Source organism: Myzus persicae, unplaced genomic scaffold, assembly GCF_001856785.1.
Source record: "Myzus persicae strain clone G006 unplaced genomic scaffold, MPER_G0061.0, whole genome shotgun sequence".
Taxonomy (NCBI): domain Eukaryota; kingdom Metazoa; phylum Arthropoda; class Insecta; order Hemiptera; family Aphididae; genus Myzus; species Myzus persicae.
Genome location: NW_019103866.1, coordinates 63,242 through 80,963, shown reverse-complemented (window position 1 = coordinate 80,963; position 17,722 = coordinate 63,242). Strand labels below are relative to the sequence as shown.

Genomic DNA, 17,722 nt, shown 5'->3' with positions numbered 1-17,722 from the left:
ATGACAACATAACATGATTCCGTAAAAAAAAAACAAAAATGATATCCAGAAATAAAGTAATACTCCCTAAACAACGAAAGTAATAATAGATTCTATACAGCAATACCTGAATCTTTTTGTTGCAAATTTATTGTTTGATAACATTATTATGTTACATTAAAATAATGTTGTTTTATTTGAAGTATATTAAAATCAGCGTTTGATATTAAGTAAACCGGGTAATTTATAAATTATAAAATTTACCTCTAGTACCTATTCAATTTTTTGTTTTTTATTTTACTTCTTTCAGAAATTAAGGCTAAGCCAAAGACCAATTTAATAATGTGTGATATCGGATACGGAACCTTAATAAGTTTTGAGATTGTTACAGAAATATTGTAGCAAACACTATAATTTGGGCTTGACTTAATATCAATTTTAAGTTTTAAGTTATTACAGTATTTAAGATGAAATTATTGCATTTTTTTTATAAAATAAAACAGTTTTATTACATTTTGACAAATCGTTTATTTTATTCTATGCTTTAATACTCTCGTTCTGACATACTTTTTCTTTAATATGTTTAGGACGTTCGGGTTAAGTTATAAGACTATTCGCAACCAATATCGTCGGATAATTTAAGTATTTAAGTAAAGAGAAAGTATTATATTATATTTATTATATTATAACAAGGATAATAGTGTGAAATCCAAAAACCAGAAGGATTATTTTTTTGTTTTTTTTTTCCGAGGGGCGGTTATGAAATGTATCCGGTCGATCTACCGGGACGGTCACCCCTTCAAATACGAGATAATAATATAATGTGGTTAGTGGTTACCGTCGGTCCGACTGACTTACCAGTGTTGTTGGCGAAGTAACACGACACGTCGATGACCACCAACACGGTGAACAGGACGGCCAAGACGATGCTGATTATGACCGCCGAGCTGAGCCGATTATTGTACGCCGGTTGGACGGGAGGTATGTCCACTCCTGAAAACGAACACGGTAAATCATCATCGCATGTTTAATAAACAATAATAACAATAATAATATGATATTTTTAACGTCACATAATTGTATTTTCGTCGAGCTTAATGCGTCCGGACTTAATGATTAATATCATTTATATGGTTATTATATGCGCGTGCGCCGCGCAAAAAAAAGGCGCATTCGACGAGATGCAGTTCTTACAATATTATTATGATAATATTATGCACTATATTATAATAATTTATAATTATTGTCTTAAGTGGAAAAAAAAACAGAGTTAGCCGCAAATCATAATATCATATAATTAATAACGAGTTTTCGTAATTTTGTGATTGGTGTCGTTCACAGGTAAGTACACATACACAGGCATACACACACACATACACACACATACAAACACACACTCACACATAAATGCTATATTATAATAATTGTATACACATTTAGACATGCTGCAACGCGTATAACGACAACAACACTAATATACGAAGACGTATAATACGCTGGGACGAGACGTTTGTTATTGTTTTAATGTTTTCCCGCATCGTCTCAACAGTTATCTCGTTCACCGGAAGACGTGGAGACCATGTCACCCCGGATTTAGGGTTACGTATATTATAATAATTATTGTTGTCGTCTGGTACGCGAAGCTGTGTAAAAGAACGCATAAAATAAAATAAAAAATTAATAAAAACTAAATGGTAAAAGACCGAAGAAGCGTTAGTGCAAAAAGCCAAGGAAACAAGATGTATACTAATAATAATATAGCTGCTGGTATATACGGGTAGGTATGCGTGCGTCGTATACATTACGTACATCGTCTGCAGTGATGATGTAGGTACCTACGCGACGAATCCGAAATCATTGTCATCCGATATAATATTATTATTATTATCATAATAATAATAATAATAATAATAATAATATGTATACGGCGGCCCTGGGTCGTCGGCTATCGGATTTCGTCGCTGGCACGGGCTGTGTGGGGGTGCGAAGAAGCACCAAAAGATATATTAATATAATAATAATAATATAGAAGAATACCGTGCACTTTATATTGAATTCGTAAAAGCGTCATGCTCTTACCTCTTCGACACGACGTCATCGACGTGTTTTAAAAAACACTATATTATTATTATTTTTCTTGTCGTTGCGATGTCGCTGCTGTGTAGTTGCAGTCGTTGTCGCTGCACCATTGTTAATATTATAATATAATATATTATACAGGTGAGTACGTACAGGAGGGTATTTTTTTTTTTTTATCGCAGAACGATCGATATCCCTCAACACACGACCCTCATAGCTAAACCAAACCAACCTAACCTACAACTCATACCCCGCAAACTCGGCATGTGCCCGGTTCAGGGTTAACCCGAGGAATAATGCGACTGTTCGGCGATAAAATAACCACCCCTTTATAATTGTACAGTAATAAAAATAAATCAAAATAATCAAGCATTGATCGCAGTAGGTACATAATATTATATTATAATATTCTTAAGGGGTGGTTGTTCTGGGACAACCATCACAAGGCGACAAACGTATACAACAATTCGTTTATATTAAAAAAAAAAAATTATTCGTTTATTATTGTCTTATTACATCATTATATATTATATTATATACGTAGTTTGTTTTTTAATAAAAATTATGTAATTATAATATAGATCTCTAAATGCATTTACAACAAAATGTCATTATTTTATTATACAATATATAGTTACTTAATGAGACTCTAAAACATAATCAGTGAATGGTTTTTGTATACACTTTTCATCATATTATAATGTATAATAATAATAGTTATCATAATATCAATAATGGTAGGTACATTAATAAAATCGGTGACAAATTATACAGAATAATAATATAATATCATAATATCTAAATCGATTAACTAAAACAGGCGACTATTAAAAAAAAAAGTGAGTAAAACTTAACTCTTAAGACTTGTTTTTTATCCTATATTGAAAAAAAAAAATTATAAAATAAAAATATAGTTTATATTATATAATATGTATGACTTCTACTCGCTATACATACACTATATAATATTATTAGGTACATTATGGTAGGTAATATTTAAACGAATAATAATATTATTCGTCTCTCAATCTAAACTGCTATTATATTTTATAAGTATTTATAAACGACGAAGAGTGGATAATATTATTTACACGTACGATGGTGTTAATATAATTTGTAATATTGTTAATATATTATTACTAGGACGGCGGTAATGCGGGGAAAACGTATGGTTTGAAAACATATTATATAATATTATGTCAGAAATGATATAATATAATACCCCGGCTATAAGGTCGGAAAACAGTTCGACACCAGGTATCAGGGAAACGATAATATAATATTATTAGGATTGGCGTAAACAAATATCGACGGGGTGTTTTTGACGATCAAATAGATTTTCCTACTAACAGGGTTTAATCACATACCATGTACGAGTACTCGTTAAAATTCACAATCGTCCAGACAAGTGATGTATAATTAGCGAATAATATAATTGTACGCGATTGCCGATTTCGTCGTACCGTAATGGTAAACTGCAGTTAATAATTTTAATATCATTTCTCTAGTATATATGCTAAACATGCGAGTAATCGCCCATCGAACTGCGCGTGGATGCGAATCAATAGAACGAAATTATCGAATATTTAAACGCGATGCTATGGTCGCCATCAGCTAGTGCGGTGATACCGAAAATGCGATACTGGGCAGTAATATATTTTGACATAGAGACGAATTATTATTATACAAGAGATGACCCACTCTCGTCTGCATAAAAATCGAAAACAAAAATGTCGCCGTAGGAAACGAATCTTTATAGAGAGACAGACTGCAGAGTACAACACCTAAGTATATTATGATAATATATCGTCCAGAGATTCGAAGTCGTTCATACACACATATACATTACAAACATTTATATGATTTTATCACAACAATTATAAAATATAATATTAGACAAGTACAAGGCTTAAAAATCTAAACAATAATAATATATAATACCATATACATATATACCTTACCAAGTGCAGCAGCTGCGTAGGCTGTGCACTTAAAGCATATATATACAATATTATTACACACTAACCGTAATTAAACGTTTCGATTTTAGCAGTCATATAATAATGATATTATAATTTATGTATTATTATTATTTCAAGCTAATAATATTTTTTTGGCAAGAAAAAAAGAGTTAATAATATTACTATTGTTCGCGATACATGACTGCCTACGCGTAGTGGTATATAGAGAGGTGAATACAGTATTATAATTATTTATTAATTACGAGGAATAATAATAATTGTCAAAAAAAAAATAAAACATGGCGACTGTAAGTCGTACGGGAAAAATTAATAATAATGATCATCATAATAATAATTATATTATGCTAAATACTTTTCGCACGAATTTTTTAGCGTAACCACCAGCGGTTGCCTCCAAAGGAAGCAGCTAAGCTCAATGCCGACAAGGCGACAATACAATCGCGCACGGCCAATCGGTTAACGGTCGCCGCCGCGTTGATGACGGCCACCTTTGCGGTTTGCTCTGTAAATCATAACACATAACACACTTGGATATTACGCTCGCAGACATAGAAAAACAAATAAACATTAATAAATAAACAAAATATAAACAAACAAAGAAAAGGGTGTGTATTGACTATTGTTGCAAGACGGAAGGTCGAGAGAAATGGCAACGGCAATAACAATAATAATAATATGTAAGGACGATCCCAGCGTGTAGGAGGAGCTGCGACAGGACGAGGAGGACGAAAAATAAACAAATAACACAACCGTATAAATAATAGACAGTTATGGCAGTTACTATTCTTGAGACTGTATTATACGATTTGTTTCCGCAAATAATATTATACTCCCATTTTCCACCTCAACAATTGTTGTTACCTCCTATACAGCTACCACGAGTAGCATAGCACAATATTATTATTTTGGTTGAGAAAAGAATGTGATAATGGGTACTCGTAAAAAAATTATTTAGATACATATTATTACAATTACTATTGTTGTACGACATCGCGTTAATTGTTGTTAACATGAATACATGATAATGTCAAATAAAATAAATGATAATTAAAAAAGTGTAAAACGTTTAAGAGTTTACAGTGTACAATGTTTTTTTTTTTTATAACGTTGAGATGACGTCATTTTTTGTTGGTGATTTATACCCTTGCATAGTGCTGGCGAATACAATATTAACAAATGAAATTACTTTTTATAATATTATTATAAGTTCAACGAGATCTTGACAGAAGTTGAAAGCCGAAAGAGGGAATGAAAATGTGTACGGTTTTTGAATAAAATAGTGCGTCGCACGTATAATATTATCTCGACCTACCCCTCGTAGAAACCAAAACGCCCAACCACAACAACAACAATATGTTATTACCATTCATTAATCTAAAACCCGAGACTAATCATTTATAACGTAGGATATCGATAAATCATTATAATAGACTACACATTATAATGATATATCTCAATACTATTGGAATAATTGAAGTATATAATATATTGTTTTTAATATATAAATACTCGAGCAGCTCGACTGTACCAACAGCATCCGGTTTGTGCCGGTCGCACCCCGCATTCTCCCCTGAACGGATGCGTCTTATTACGTTTTAATTGTTGTTATTGTTACTACTGTTTTTATTATTATATTTGTCGAGTTTTTTATTCAGAAAACCGTGCGGGTGGCTGTTTTTAGGTGGAAGCGTTGATGTATTATTTATATAACACGATGTTGCTGGTTTTAGGTGCATGATGGATTTTTTCTTGCACAACTTTGAAAGTTTTTGAATTTGAAAAAAATGATTTATGTATGCATACCACTTTCAGATCGTATCATTACGTTTTATCTGTATCAGCTATGCTATCTATGAGACATCAAGTTTGCCTTTTCGATTGGACATTATTAATTACACATCATTCTTAAGCAAAATTGTTTTTTGTGAACAATTAAAATATGGGTACATATCTACGAATTCAAATCGAAATGCCACCAAATCGTGGCACAATTTTCATTTAAAGAGGAAAATCGTGTGAAATTATTTTTTTCTCAAACACCATGCAGTTAATATTATTAAACAGCTGTAAATATAATATAGACACAGAAATCCACATACATCAGCTGTACAGGTTATATTGTTATTTTGTTACTTTTTTCAGTAGTTTTAGTATCTATCGTGTGCTTGACGTCAGTGCGACGGGGATTACAATATTTGATACATATACCACCACTTAATGTTTGAGTTCTCGTTCGATATATTAGTATAAAATTATCATACATATTACATAATTAGACTCAGCAGCCGGTTGCTATGAGGAATGAGCGACGTTGGTTCGAGATAGGCAAAACAAATTAATTTGATTAAAATAGGAAGTCGTCTCGTCGAAAAGTTTCGGTACACGAACACATTGCCACAGATCGAATAGGTAAGGCTGATTTTAAAGACGTTATTTGTTACGTAAGTACTTGGCAATTAAGTTATGAAAGGTGTCTAATATTACCGATGGATTTTTTAGAAGTAATATTTAAAAAAAATGTCACAATCGTTTGAAAAAAGTCATTTAATACACTCAATTTAGAAAGTCAAATATCTGCACTAAACACTGATACATGAAATGCATTAAAAAATGTTGTCATCATTAGTTTTTAAATCGATCCATTAATGATGAATTTATTATTTGTATACCTACAGAAAATCGTCTAAATGTGTTTCAATTTATTTAATCTCGTTTTTAGACCATCTGCACTTTGGTATACCGAAAATTAGGTTCTTATCCTCTTCTAATGCAAAATGATTAAATATGTAAAGTGTAAAATGTTATAGATATAATATATTGTTGTGAAACATAATTGCATTGTTCTGCGTCTTTTCTAGACAAATTTGAAAAAAAAATTAAGAAGTCCTTAGCCCTAATAAACACATAGTGTGTAACAACAATATCTTTGTTGCTACGACCGCAGAATGTTCGGTCGGGCACACTCTCGCGAGTGGTCTATTACGAACTCAATTCCTGAAACTATGTAACGAACTATTTTACGGCTTGCTCGTCCTCATCTATCGTTCTACACGCTAATAATAATCATAATAATAATTATGTTGTACATACACAAAAGGATTGAACTTGTCAGCCACGTCAAAGCGAGTATAAATTGGGACACATCGAATGCAGTGCATACATTATAATATTATTATACCGATATTTTAGAACACATACCTACACATCACCGTGGAAAAAAAAGTAATTTTATTTACATCCAAAAGTGCACTATATACGTTATGCGGTCGGTCAGCATCAGACGTCTCTATTATCACATATTGTACCTACATTATATGCAATGTTATAATAATATTTACGGACTTTTGAAAACGATAAAATATATAGGATAACATATTAATATGTAGCTTATAAAAGTGTGCTAAAATATTTTTGAAAATAAACATTAAAAACTTCGTGTATTCAGAAATCAAAACTGTGGAATAGGCAGGTGAACAACAGAAATCGAATTAAAAGACTGAATTAACGACAACTACCCAAAAAATGAAGACGACAAAGATACTACCCAAAAAATGAAGACGACAAAGATAAGCCAGCAACAGGATGTCTCTTGGTGTCGAAAGAAAACTATTATTATTATAATTGGCTACAACTATCAAAAAACTAAATTTACTGTTTCAAAGAAAAACATGATATACATTTTTAATATTATTATATACAAAAAAAAAGAAATCAACGATTGAAATGTTTATACTTTATGTATGCTTCGTGTACATCATGTAGTAGATAAGAATGTTTGAAAAGATGAAACAAAAGTGTGTTGGTGGTGTATACGTGTGTCGAGTTTTTTTTCAGAGTGAATTCGATGAAAACCCAATTATACTTTTCTTTTGTCATGGGAGAAGGGGTGGACATGGCGGATTAATCGTGATCTCTTGTCTTGGCTGCAGTGAAGTGTTTACATTATATAATATATTAACGAAATAATACGAAAACGTCTTTAATAAACGTGTCGACGTCGTCGTCGTTGTCGTCGTACAGTCGGTCACTTTGTTTCCGCTTAAAACAATGGGAATTCTCGTTCCGGCGGCGTTTCGACAAGCGTTTTGAATAATTAAATTTTTCCGAATCACGGCAAGCGAATGTCGCATTTATCACAACTGTATAATGTATATAATGTAGTGTTGGCTGCAAAAAACAAAATGGAGAAAACAGAGAGAGAGAGAGAGAGCGAGAGAAGGAGAGAGACGGTGCACGCTGTGTATACACTTAAAAAATAAACAGTGTTAAAACTGGGAATTATACCCACTTTTTCTGCACGTCGTTGACGTCGCACAATTCAACGGCAGCGACGGACGTTAAAAGCCATTTTCGTCACACAGTCGCTTTTAACTTGGAGTAAATAAACACAACGCAACACAAAAGATCCAGCCCTACAGGCGGGTTGTTGCTCCATCGTCACGCTTATTTCTTTGCTGCAGAGCTACTCGGAGAGATTTTTAACGCTCGCACACGCACACTACTCAACTATATATTATAATAAGTACAATAATAATAATAATAATATACGACGCAGAAAAAGATGTAAGGCCAGCGCGAGATGACAAATTGTATATGAGTGGTGGTCTGTGCTTGCGCGGGGGTGTGGTGCAGATGAGGGGTGGTTGGTGCGAGCGCGTTGGCGGTTTGAGCGAGGCTGGGGTTGTGGCAGAAGGAAATTCGTGCGAACTATGTAAAACCAACACTTGAAATGTTATATTATACCTACCTATACATTATTATATACCGTAAAGTGTCAAGGGCGGTCGTGTTTCTGAGAAGACATTGTCTCGGGGGAGAGGGAGAGGAAAAAGAGGCAAAAAAAGTCTGCAGATATTCATTTAGTGTGTGGAGACCACACTGGTGAAATAAAAAATGTAAAGAAAAAAAAACCAGGGTACGCTGTTGAGTGGGGTTAGCAGACTACGGCAATAATAATATAATAATCATAAAATTTATAATATTATTATCATCGAGTATAAAATATTATAATATTGTCTATTGAAATACGGTGAAATATGATTTCGACGACGGTTGATCGGAGAGCGTAGTCGTCTGTTTTGGGAACAAATCATCGCGAACCATTTACAAAGGGGGGGGGGAGGGCTTGGTCGTAGGTAGGTATATATTATATTATTATAATCTGTCATATTTTAAATCGTCGAGTCCTCTGCCGGCCTACACACCCAACAGTGTATCGCATTATACCGTGGAAATATCAAAAGATCTGCCTTAGCGCCCGAGACGCTTTTCACTCGTTTCTTAAAAATAGCGTACCCTTTTGAAACAGTTTTCTCGTCGTAATACTAAAAAATACCTCCCCTATAAAAGCGGCTTTTAATCGTATTAAAAATAATATGCGCCAAGTATTATATACCTAATTATACGTTTTCGTCATCGTTATTATTATTATTATTATTACAAGTACCTACTAATAGTTACTAAGTAACACACGATTCTTAAGACGGCTGCGGCACATGATGAACGAAAATATAAGTCTCACCGTGCACACTAAAAACTTTAAGTTTTTAATTCATGGAGTTGTGGTGTTACTATGCATTGCGCAGTCGGTAGCATAATAATATTGTGTTGGGTATTTGCTGTAATTAATTATATTAAACGCGTCGTTATAATATATATATATATGTACACATATTATGGGTACAAAGTATATTATATTACACACATATAAATTATAATATTATACACTTGTACTGTAGCAGAAATCCGTTGATGTGTTAATGAAAAGCACGATTAATATGTTGTGGGCATACCCTTGATAGGTATATCATATTATGAGACGCCGACGATAAGAAAAAAAGTACATCTAGGAGTTGGCTTAAAAAAAATTCTAGAAATATTTAAGTTTTAATTTATAAACGAAAAGAATACCATAAAATGTCGAAATACAATTATTGTTTATAATTAATAATTATCCGAATTAAGGATATTTTAAAAGTAAAAATGTAAAAGAAAAAAACTATACGTAATAATATATAATCCATATTTTTCTTATCGGCGTTTCATATAATATAATATAAAGTACTTATACACCCACATATAATATATTATGATATTATATCATATCATAATATTGTTATTAAATATCTAATGAACAACACACACATAATATGATTAAATATTTACCGTGTTAATAATAACAATGATTGATATTATAGTAAGTATATATCGTATTATAATAAAATGAATAGGAAACACGAAAAACGTTTTAAATAAACCCAACATGCATGCAGTTAAGATAAATATAATAACATATAAATAGCAGACGCATCCCGTTTGCCAAAGAGAATATAAATCATTTGAAGCTCTACCAATATAAAATATGTAAAGAAACAGCACAAAGAATACAAAAAAAAAAAAATGACGGGAAAAATCACAATAAGAATAATAATATCAAAACAATGTATAATGATTAAAAAAAATAACAATAAATAAAATTGGCACTCAAAATCCACACGTTTACGATGTAATATAATATTTTCAATGTCGTTACGTACCACCTAGATTACAATCACCAATCACAGTATATTTCGACGTTTCTATACAAATTATATATATAAATATAAATCGCACATAAAATAATGTATGCAAATACAGCATAACATATATGTGTCATGCTAAACATTGTGTAGGTACTTGAATAATATGCAATTCGTAATAATATGCGCTTTGCGGGGACGACACACGAGAATCGCAATAATGAGCAGACCGCGACGTGCACTGTGTAGGTAGGTACCTATGTATCATAGTTTACCGTACACATTTACACTATATGGGTACATGACTTGTGTTTGTGTTTGAGGCAAACGAGGCGATTTTTTTACGCCAAACCGTTCGTTAACTTTGGCGTTAATTAGAAACGGTAAATAGCACGATACCGTGGTACGCATAGCTACTGATAAATACACCGTCGAAACGTGGTAATACGTAGGTATATATAGGTATACACCAGCAGCGAGGGAGCACGATCTCTTTTGGAATATACGATTGAGCTGAGTAGGTACTTACACCTATACCTACTAATTGGTTGCTGTGCGATAATATTGTACAGTTGAAAACGTACTTATTAGTTATTTGTATCGCGACTGCTTGGAAAATAAACGAAAACGTTTTAAAAGATTATGTAGTGAAAAAAAAAAGTTTCAACGGATTTTACGGGTTTTCTCTGAGTAAAAACGTAGGTTACTATGTACCTATAGTATATAATATACTTACGTTAATTAAAAACGAAAGTCTAAACTTTTAATTAAATCGTACATAGAAACGTTTTTAATTAGGAGCATATTATTATTATATACTATATACTTAAACGAACTGCGATGCTCCGCGGACATCCATCTCATCCGCTCTCTATATTATATTATATATACAGAGTGTTCGAGTTCATAAATAGTATATAAATACGAGACGAGAGTACAAACGTTTCAGTATCGCGTGTGATTCATTAAAAAATCACCGCAGCGCGAACTGTTCGTTAGCGCGTACAAGTGAAAAAAACATGAGGTTTTTTTTTAGATATTATTTCGTCATAATTATTGTTATTATCATTATCAGGTACTCACCAGTCGCAGTCTTGAAGACGAGTTCCGATTGTACGCTAAATCCAATTTCGTTGTGGGCTCTGACTTCCACTCTATAAAACGTGTCGGCGTTTAGATTTTCCATCAAAAACGAAGTCTTGTCCGAGGACCTGAGGTCTTCGCTCCTGCACGATTCTGTTCTGGTTACCCACATCGTGTTAACCTTGTCGGCCTGAAACATGAAACGGCAGAGGTTGACAAAATTACGACGAAAAAAATATTGGTTCATTTGGGTATTATTAAAAATATACAGTCTTACGACCGAAAAAAACGGCATGTAGGTAGAGGGTATGAAAGTAAAACACACAGCCATTAATATATAAAACCACCGTAAAAAAAAACAGTGAAAATAACAAAATATGAGCACGATGGAGTGGCAGATCTAGGGGTCGTATTCCGCAAAATGATTGTGTTTGTCGAGTGCTTTTCAACACTTCCAAATAATTATAACTACGAATATTAACTACTAGTATCTGTTTCTGATATGAAATTAAAACGTATGCTGTCATAATATAATAAAAATAAAAACAAACTGAAAATGATAAAGATAAAGTAATAGCAAACAATTTTGTTTACCACCGATGACTTGTAATTTTTTTTTTATATTTCAAAGAACATTAATATATTTATTGCGAAAATGAGTGATTTGCCTTTAAAAAAATCATCCTGCAGTTTAAACGAGGTTGTAATCCTATAAAATTATAGGGGGCAAACTTGTGTTCAACCATCTTTAAAAAAAAAAAAATGGCAGGTTCGGAGTGATGTTCGCATTTTAATTTTGCCATATAAATGTACAAATTAAATTAGCAGAATTGTTGATGGATTTTGTTGTTTAGGTTTTAAAATTGGAGGGAATCTATATGAAACAGACCTATACTTATTTATATTTAATATTTACTTACCACGCAATAGCGAACGTTGTACAAGTTTATGGGCTCCCCGTTGTCGGCTGGTATCTTCCAGTTGACTTCGTAGCTGTTGCCGTAAGGCGAGTTGATGTAATCATCGGTGTACACGTCCTTGTTGACCAATATTTTTGGTTCCTCAGGAGCGCTCCTTTTAGGCATGGTGCGCTGTTCCGAAGGACTCCAGTCGCTGGTACCCACGTCGTTGATGGCGGCAAACCTGAATGTATAGGTCCTGTGCGCTTCCAGGTTTTCCAGTATGTATGGCGTGTCTAATTTAATGCGTATAAAATATTATGTTATTTATTCCGTACACATTTTTTAGAAGAGTTTTTACAATATATATATTATGTGCAATAAAAAAACAGATGACAAAATTGATTTACATATTTTAACATTTATAATATTATAGTCAGTGCCAGATTTGGCACTATATCAGGTGCATTTTATACCTGTAGGCACACACATTTCTCTACCTCCTCCACATTACATAGATGGTACTAAAATTGGTTTCTATACTAATTGCATTTTTATTTTTCAAAATAAGCTTAATAAAAAAATTGAAAAATTCAAACAACAATAATCATAGAATTATTTTAAATAAAAATCCTGTTAATAAAGCAATAATAATTATAATATGAATAAACAACAACAACAACAATAAACAAAGAGACAGCAGTATTAGCCTTCAAACAAAATTATCATATTTTAAGGGAATTAAGTTTGTTTTTCTATATAAAGTTAAAGCAGTAATACGTTGGATGTATAATACCGTTTATGATAAACACTCAAACTTTGCTGCGTTAATGCCTTTTTTTTACAATTTTTGTTCAACAAAGTTACCTTAAAAATTAAAATGTAATAGCCTAGTATATGCAATTGTTTTGACAGTAAGTATCTATAATTAGGAGACACCGATGATCCGTGACAACAGTTGCGTATATAACCTCGTATTATTATTCATACTGTGTATGTACTATATGTGTCGGGGGTCATGACTTATGTTATTTTGTAAGAATTTTGGCAAACGCAATAGTCTTTTTGTTTGTGTTGTCTTGGCATTTAATATAATATTATTGTTATTAGCGTCGTTTCAAATAAAAAATATTATGAAATGATGGCCATCTAAATGAGGACGCTAAGAATGGTGTGATTATTGAGGGAAACCCGATTGCTTCCTCTCATCGAATCGGCTTGAGGAAGCTAAGCTCCCCCCTCACCCTAGACATACGATTTAGCCTATTCGAGCTATAAAATGTGTGTTGCAGTAGATACTTACCAACTGGCCAAGATTTGTTGCGACCTTCATCCCACGACTGCTTAACCTCCTTGTACTGGACGGCGTAGGCTTTGACTTTGATACCTCCCGTGTCTGTCGGACCCACGAAACCGAACGAAATCGTTGTAGCTGAAAAGGGCACATAGATCAGTTGAAGCGAAATCGGTATTAACAGATAACTGCTGGACGAGCTTTCGGTCGAAAGTTTACTGAGTATAATATTAATACTTTAAGGGGACTCGGCGCCAAACATCTCCATAAATTGTTGGCTAAAAACCATTATAAGGCACGAGCAAGTGGTTATTCGGGAATAGTATTCCTATTATAGCTGCAGAGAAACCAAATTCTCTCGAGGACATTTTGACTGTTCGACATAGTTTTTGTTTTATGGATATCACTTGTACGATAAAAAAAAGTTATTATTGTTTTAAATCCATTATTTTTATGTTTTTCAAACTCGAACAACTTTTTTTACGTTATAGCGGCTGCTGCAGATATCGAAAAAAACAAAAACGTTATTACACAGTCAGAGTTCCCCTCTTTTAAAGGTAACAATTTGTTTTCACATATTTTGGTTTTGCATACAGCTTTCTTTACAGCGTAAGAACGTTTTCTTATAAATATTATTTTGTGGTCACACAACAACAAACAATTAATGTTCAGAAAGATAACCCACACTTTTGAATTACTAACTAGAATAGAAAATTAAATATTATTAGGGCTTAATTGTATAGGTATTTTTATTGTTGAAATATGGAATACAAATAATATGATAAGATAACGAATATCTACGACATATCTACAATTAAATTGATGCAAACAATTTTCAAACTACCAATATCATTGAGTAAAATCAATAAGCACCTCCTAATTTTAAACTATATGTTACTTTTAATAGTGAGGTAAATCATATTTGTTGATTTTCTCTCAAATAAATGGATCATTTTTAACTATGCATAACTTTTTTTTATTATAACAAAATCACTGGTTTTATGGATTATAAATTATCAGAGATATATGACGCGGAAATTATTATTTTTTAGATTACTTTGGTTTGAATAAATCATAAAATGTGCATTTTTAAAAAAAAAAAAAAAAAAATGCAGTATACTTGAAATATACAAAGTAACAAAATGTATTATTTATATTAATATTATTTTTCATGGATTTATTTATCGAATTTTTAAAAAGACGCTACAAAAAAATCAAAGGAGCCTACAGATTCTTTTGAAATGTACATTTATCTGGCCCGCTAAAAAGCAAGCAGATGATTGCAGGAGAGATTATAAATTCCACTGGTATTATCCCTTTTTATACGTAAATATTAATTCTCCGACATGATTCTTTCATATAAAAAAAACGTGTTAACACCCCCTGTACATAAACGCCACCCCAATGTTATTTTGTGAACAGTTAAGTATCTATTGTTTGTATTTTAAAATTTTAAGTCACTTACAATTAAATGTTAAAATAACACATGTCGTTAACTTTTCCACTTTAAGGCCAAAATTAATTACACGATATATGACTGACTAGTATTTTTATTGCTCGAAAATATTTGATCTATTCGGCTTTGATCACAATATCACATACACAACTAAAAAGCTGTCTATGTTTAGGGGGCTAATGGGATATTTTGGGGCGGCTAAGCCAATGCCAACTATAAGTATATACATAAATATAATCATAGTAGAATACAATTGATTGCACGTATACCTACATAAACATCATAATATTGTACAATTAACAATTCTCAAATGTATAGTTTTCTAATTTTCAATGATATCATCGGAATATTTGCATTTCGTATTTTCGAGGTTCGTAAAAACTCACCTGCGCCATTCATGTATAAATGTCATATATCTAAGCCCAGTGTCCACCCTTAAAATTGGGGTGGAATTTACATGTTTTCGGCAAACATTGCAAGGATCAATTTGAGCTGACAAAAACGCCACGGTACTTACCAGTGACAACGTCGAACTTGGCCTGAGACACCTTGGAAGGACGGTGCGCCTCCCTGAGCGTGATTTGTGCGTTGTTCTCGCCGTGAATGTTCTTGGTCAGGCACGAGTACACTCCGTAGTAGCGCTGATCAATCGGTGTCACCAGCAAGTTGCTGTAAGGACCCTTGCCGAACTTTTGCACGTTAATGTCGTCCTCTACCATGCGGTTGTTGAGCAGCCACGTGATGGAAGCGTTCGGCAGCGACTCGGAAATGCAAGACAGGTTCACAGGCATCCGGTTCCAAGTCCACACCTCCTTAACCATGTTGCTGGCGTACACTGGCGGGAACTCGACGGTAAGATGCCCGTTTTTCGTCCCTTCGCCTCCCTGAGATGAAAATGTGGTTTTTTCACAATTATTTTAATGTTTGTACAATATGACATAGGTAATAAAAATACGCGATTATAGGAGGTCATTATAATTGTATCCTTTATTATAGCAACAAAGTTTTGCAAATTCCGATTTTTGAAATTGTCTATAGAACTGCAGCAGTTACGTCTTAAAGACTAAAATGTTTTCCAATACCTACTTGAATTGTTCGTGTGTCCTATGGCAATATAAACTTCTTTTTTTTAAATGAGAACCTCTATTCACTAAAAGGCTTATGTGTACATTTTTTTTTTTGAAATGTTGAAAAATATATAAATCAAAATACGATCTAGTAGTTTCCATGTTAATCATTTGTACCTATACATTATATATTGCACTGTACTTTGCACTTTCCGAGAAAAATTATAGTCCTCATCAATAAGAAGATTGTATCTACAAAGGGCGCTCAATAGAATTAAACAAATATAAGTGTTAGAAAATATGGTCCTTAAGTACCTATATAAGGTGTAACAGAGCTATTTAACAGATTTCCACTACAAATGTTATAGCTTATAAACTATATTTGTCTATAAAAGTCTTGTTACATTCTGTATATTATATACTACAAACTTCTAGAAATCAGAATTTTATTAAAGCAAAACAAGGGTATAATATTATGCTTGGGGAATCAGACAGTTATGGTTATAATAAATATTTTATAGATAAATAACTCGAAGGCGGTATGTATACGATTGGACAAGTCGAGTGGTGATAAGAGGGGGAGGGGGGCGTTACGGGTATGGTTATGTACGATTGAAGTTACCTGGACCCCCCCCCCCTTTTCTCGTCAAAACTGATTTCTTCCACTAAGTTGCATAAAAAACACACACATTGAACTCACAGCTCAAAACGTTAAATATCAATTAAAAAATGTTATAATATATCATGTAATTGGTCGTGTTCTGAGAATTTTCTAAACGTCAAGGGTCGTTTCGATCGCTTCTATGACACAGCAGTGTTTGAACAAACTAAGGTGGTGGCTTATAATCGTTATATGTATATTATTATATTAATTATAGTTCTGTGCGGTCGCATAAACAACAATATTCATATATCGATCAGTTCACCTTCCACTAGTGCTTGTGTGTGTGTGTTTCTCATCTCTTGTTTATAATATATACGGAGTGATCCACTTAACGTAATACACTCATCATTTCAGAAAACATAAAGTTTCACACTTCAAAGCAACAATTATTCTGAGTTTTTTCAAAATATTCTCATTTATATTTTATCTATGAAAATTAAATTTTGTGTTAACATAGTTTATTATGGTTATAAGTTATAACTAATATAAGTATTTCGTGCTTAGATGAGCAAAGTAGTCGTCAAACGTTTGGCGGGGTACCTCCACTGTAAAACTCCACTCATATAGATACTCATAACTTTAAATACGTACTTATAATAATTCATAAGCACTCTTCCAAAATTCGATTCGTATACATTAGAGTACTATATTCTGCTTAGGAATAACAAATTAAGAATGTAAGTTGTCATTGAAAAACTTAA

General features: G+C 32.7%; 1 protein-coding gene across 1 annotated transcript in view; it reads right to left on the bottom strand.

Annotated features, from left to right (window-relative positions):
* Positions 1-17,722, bottom strand: part of LOC111035603 (fasciclin-2) — a gene marked incomplete at its 5' end in the record, with an annotated part of 40,968 nt that overhangs the window by 15,441 nt on the left and 7,805 nt on the right. Inside the window, 5 exons of the mRNA XM_022317282.1 lie at positions 838-972; positions 11,642-11,831; positions 12,562-12,836; positions 13,844-13,972; positions 15,808-16,174. Of these exons, the coding sequence (XP_022172974.1) occupies positions 838-972; positions 11,642-11,831; positions 12,562-12,836; positions 13,844-13,972; positions 15,808-16,174 (1,096 nt within the window). The remainder of the gene's footprint in view (positions 1-837; positions 973-11,641; positions 11,832-12,561; positions 12,837-13,843; positions 13,973-15,807; positions 16,175-17,722) is intronic.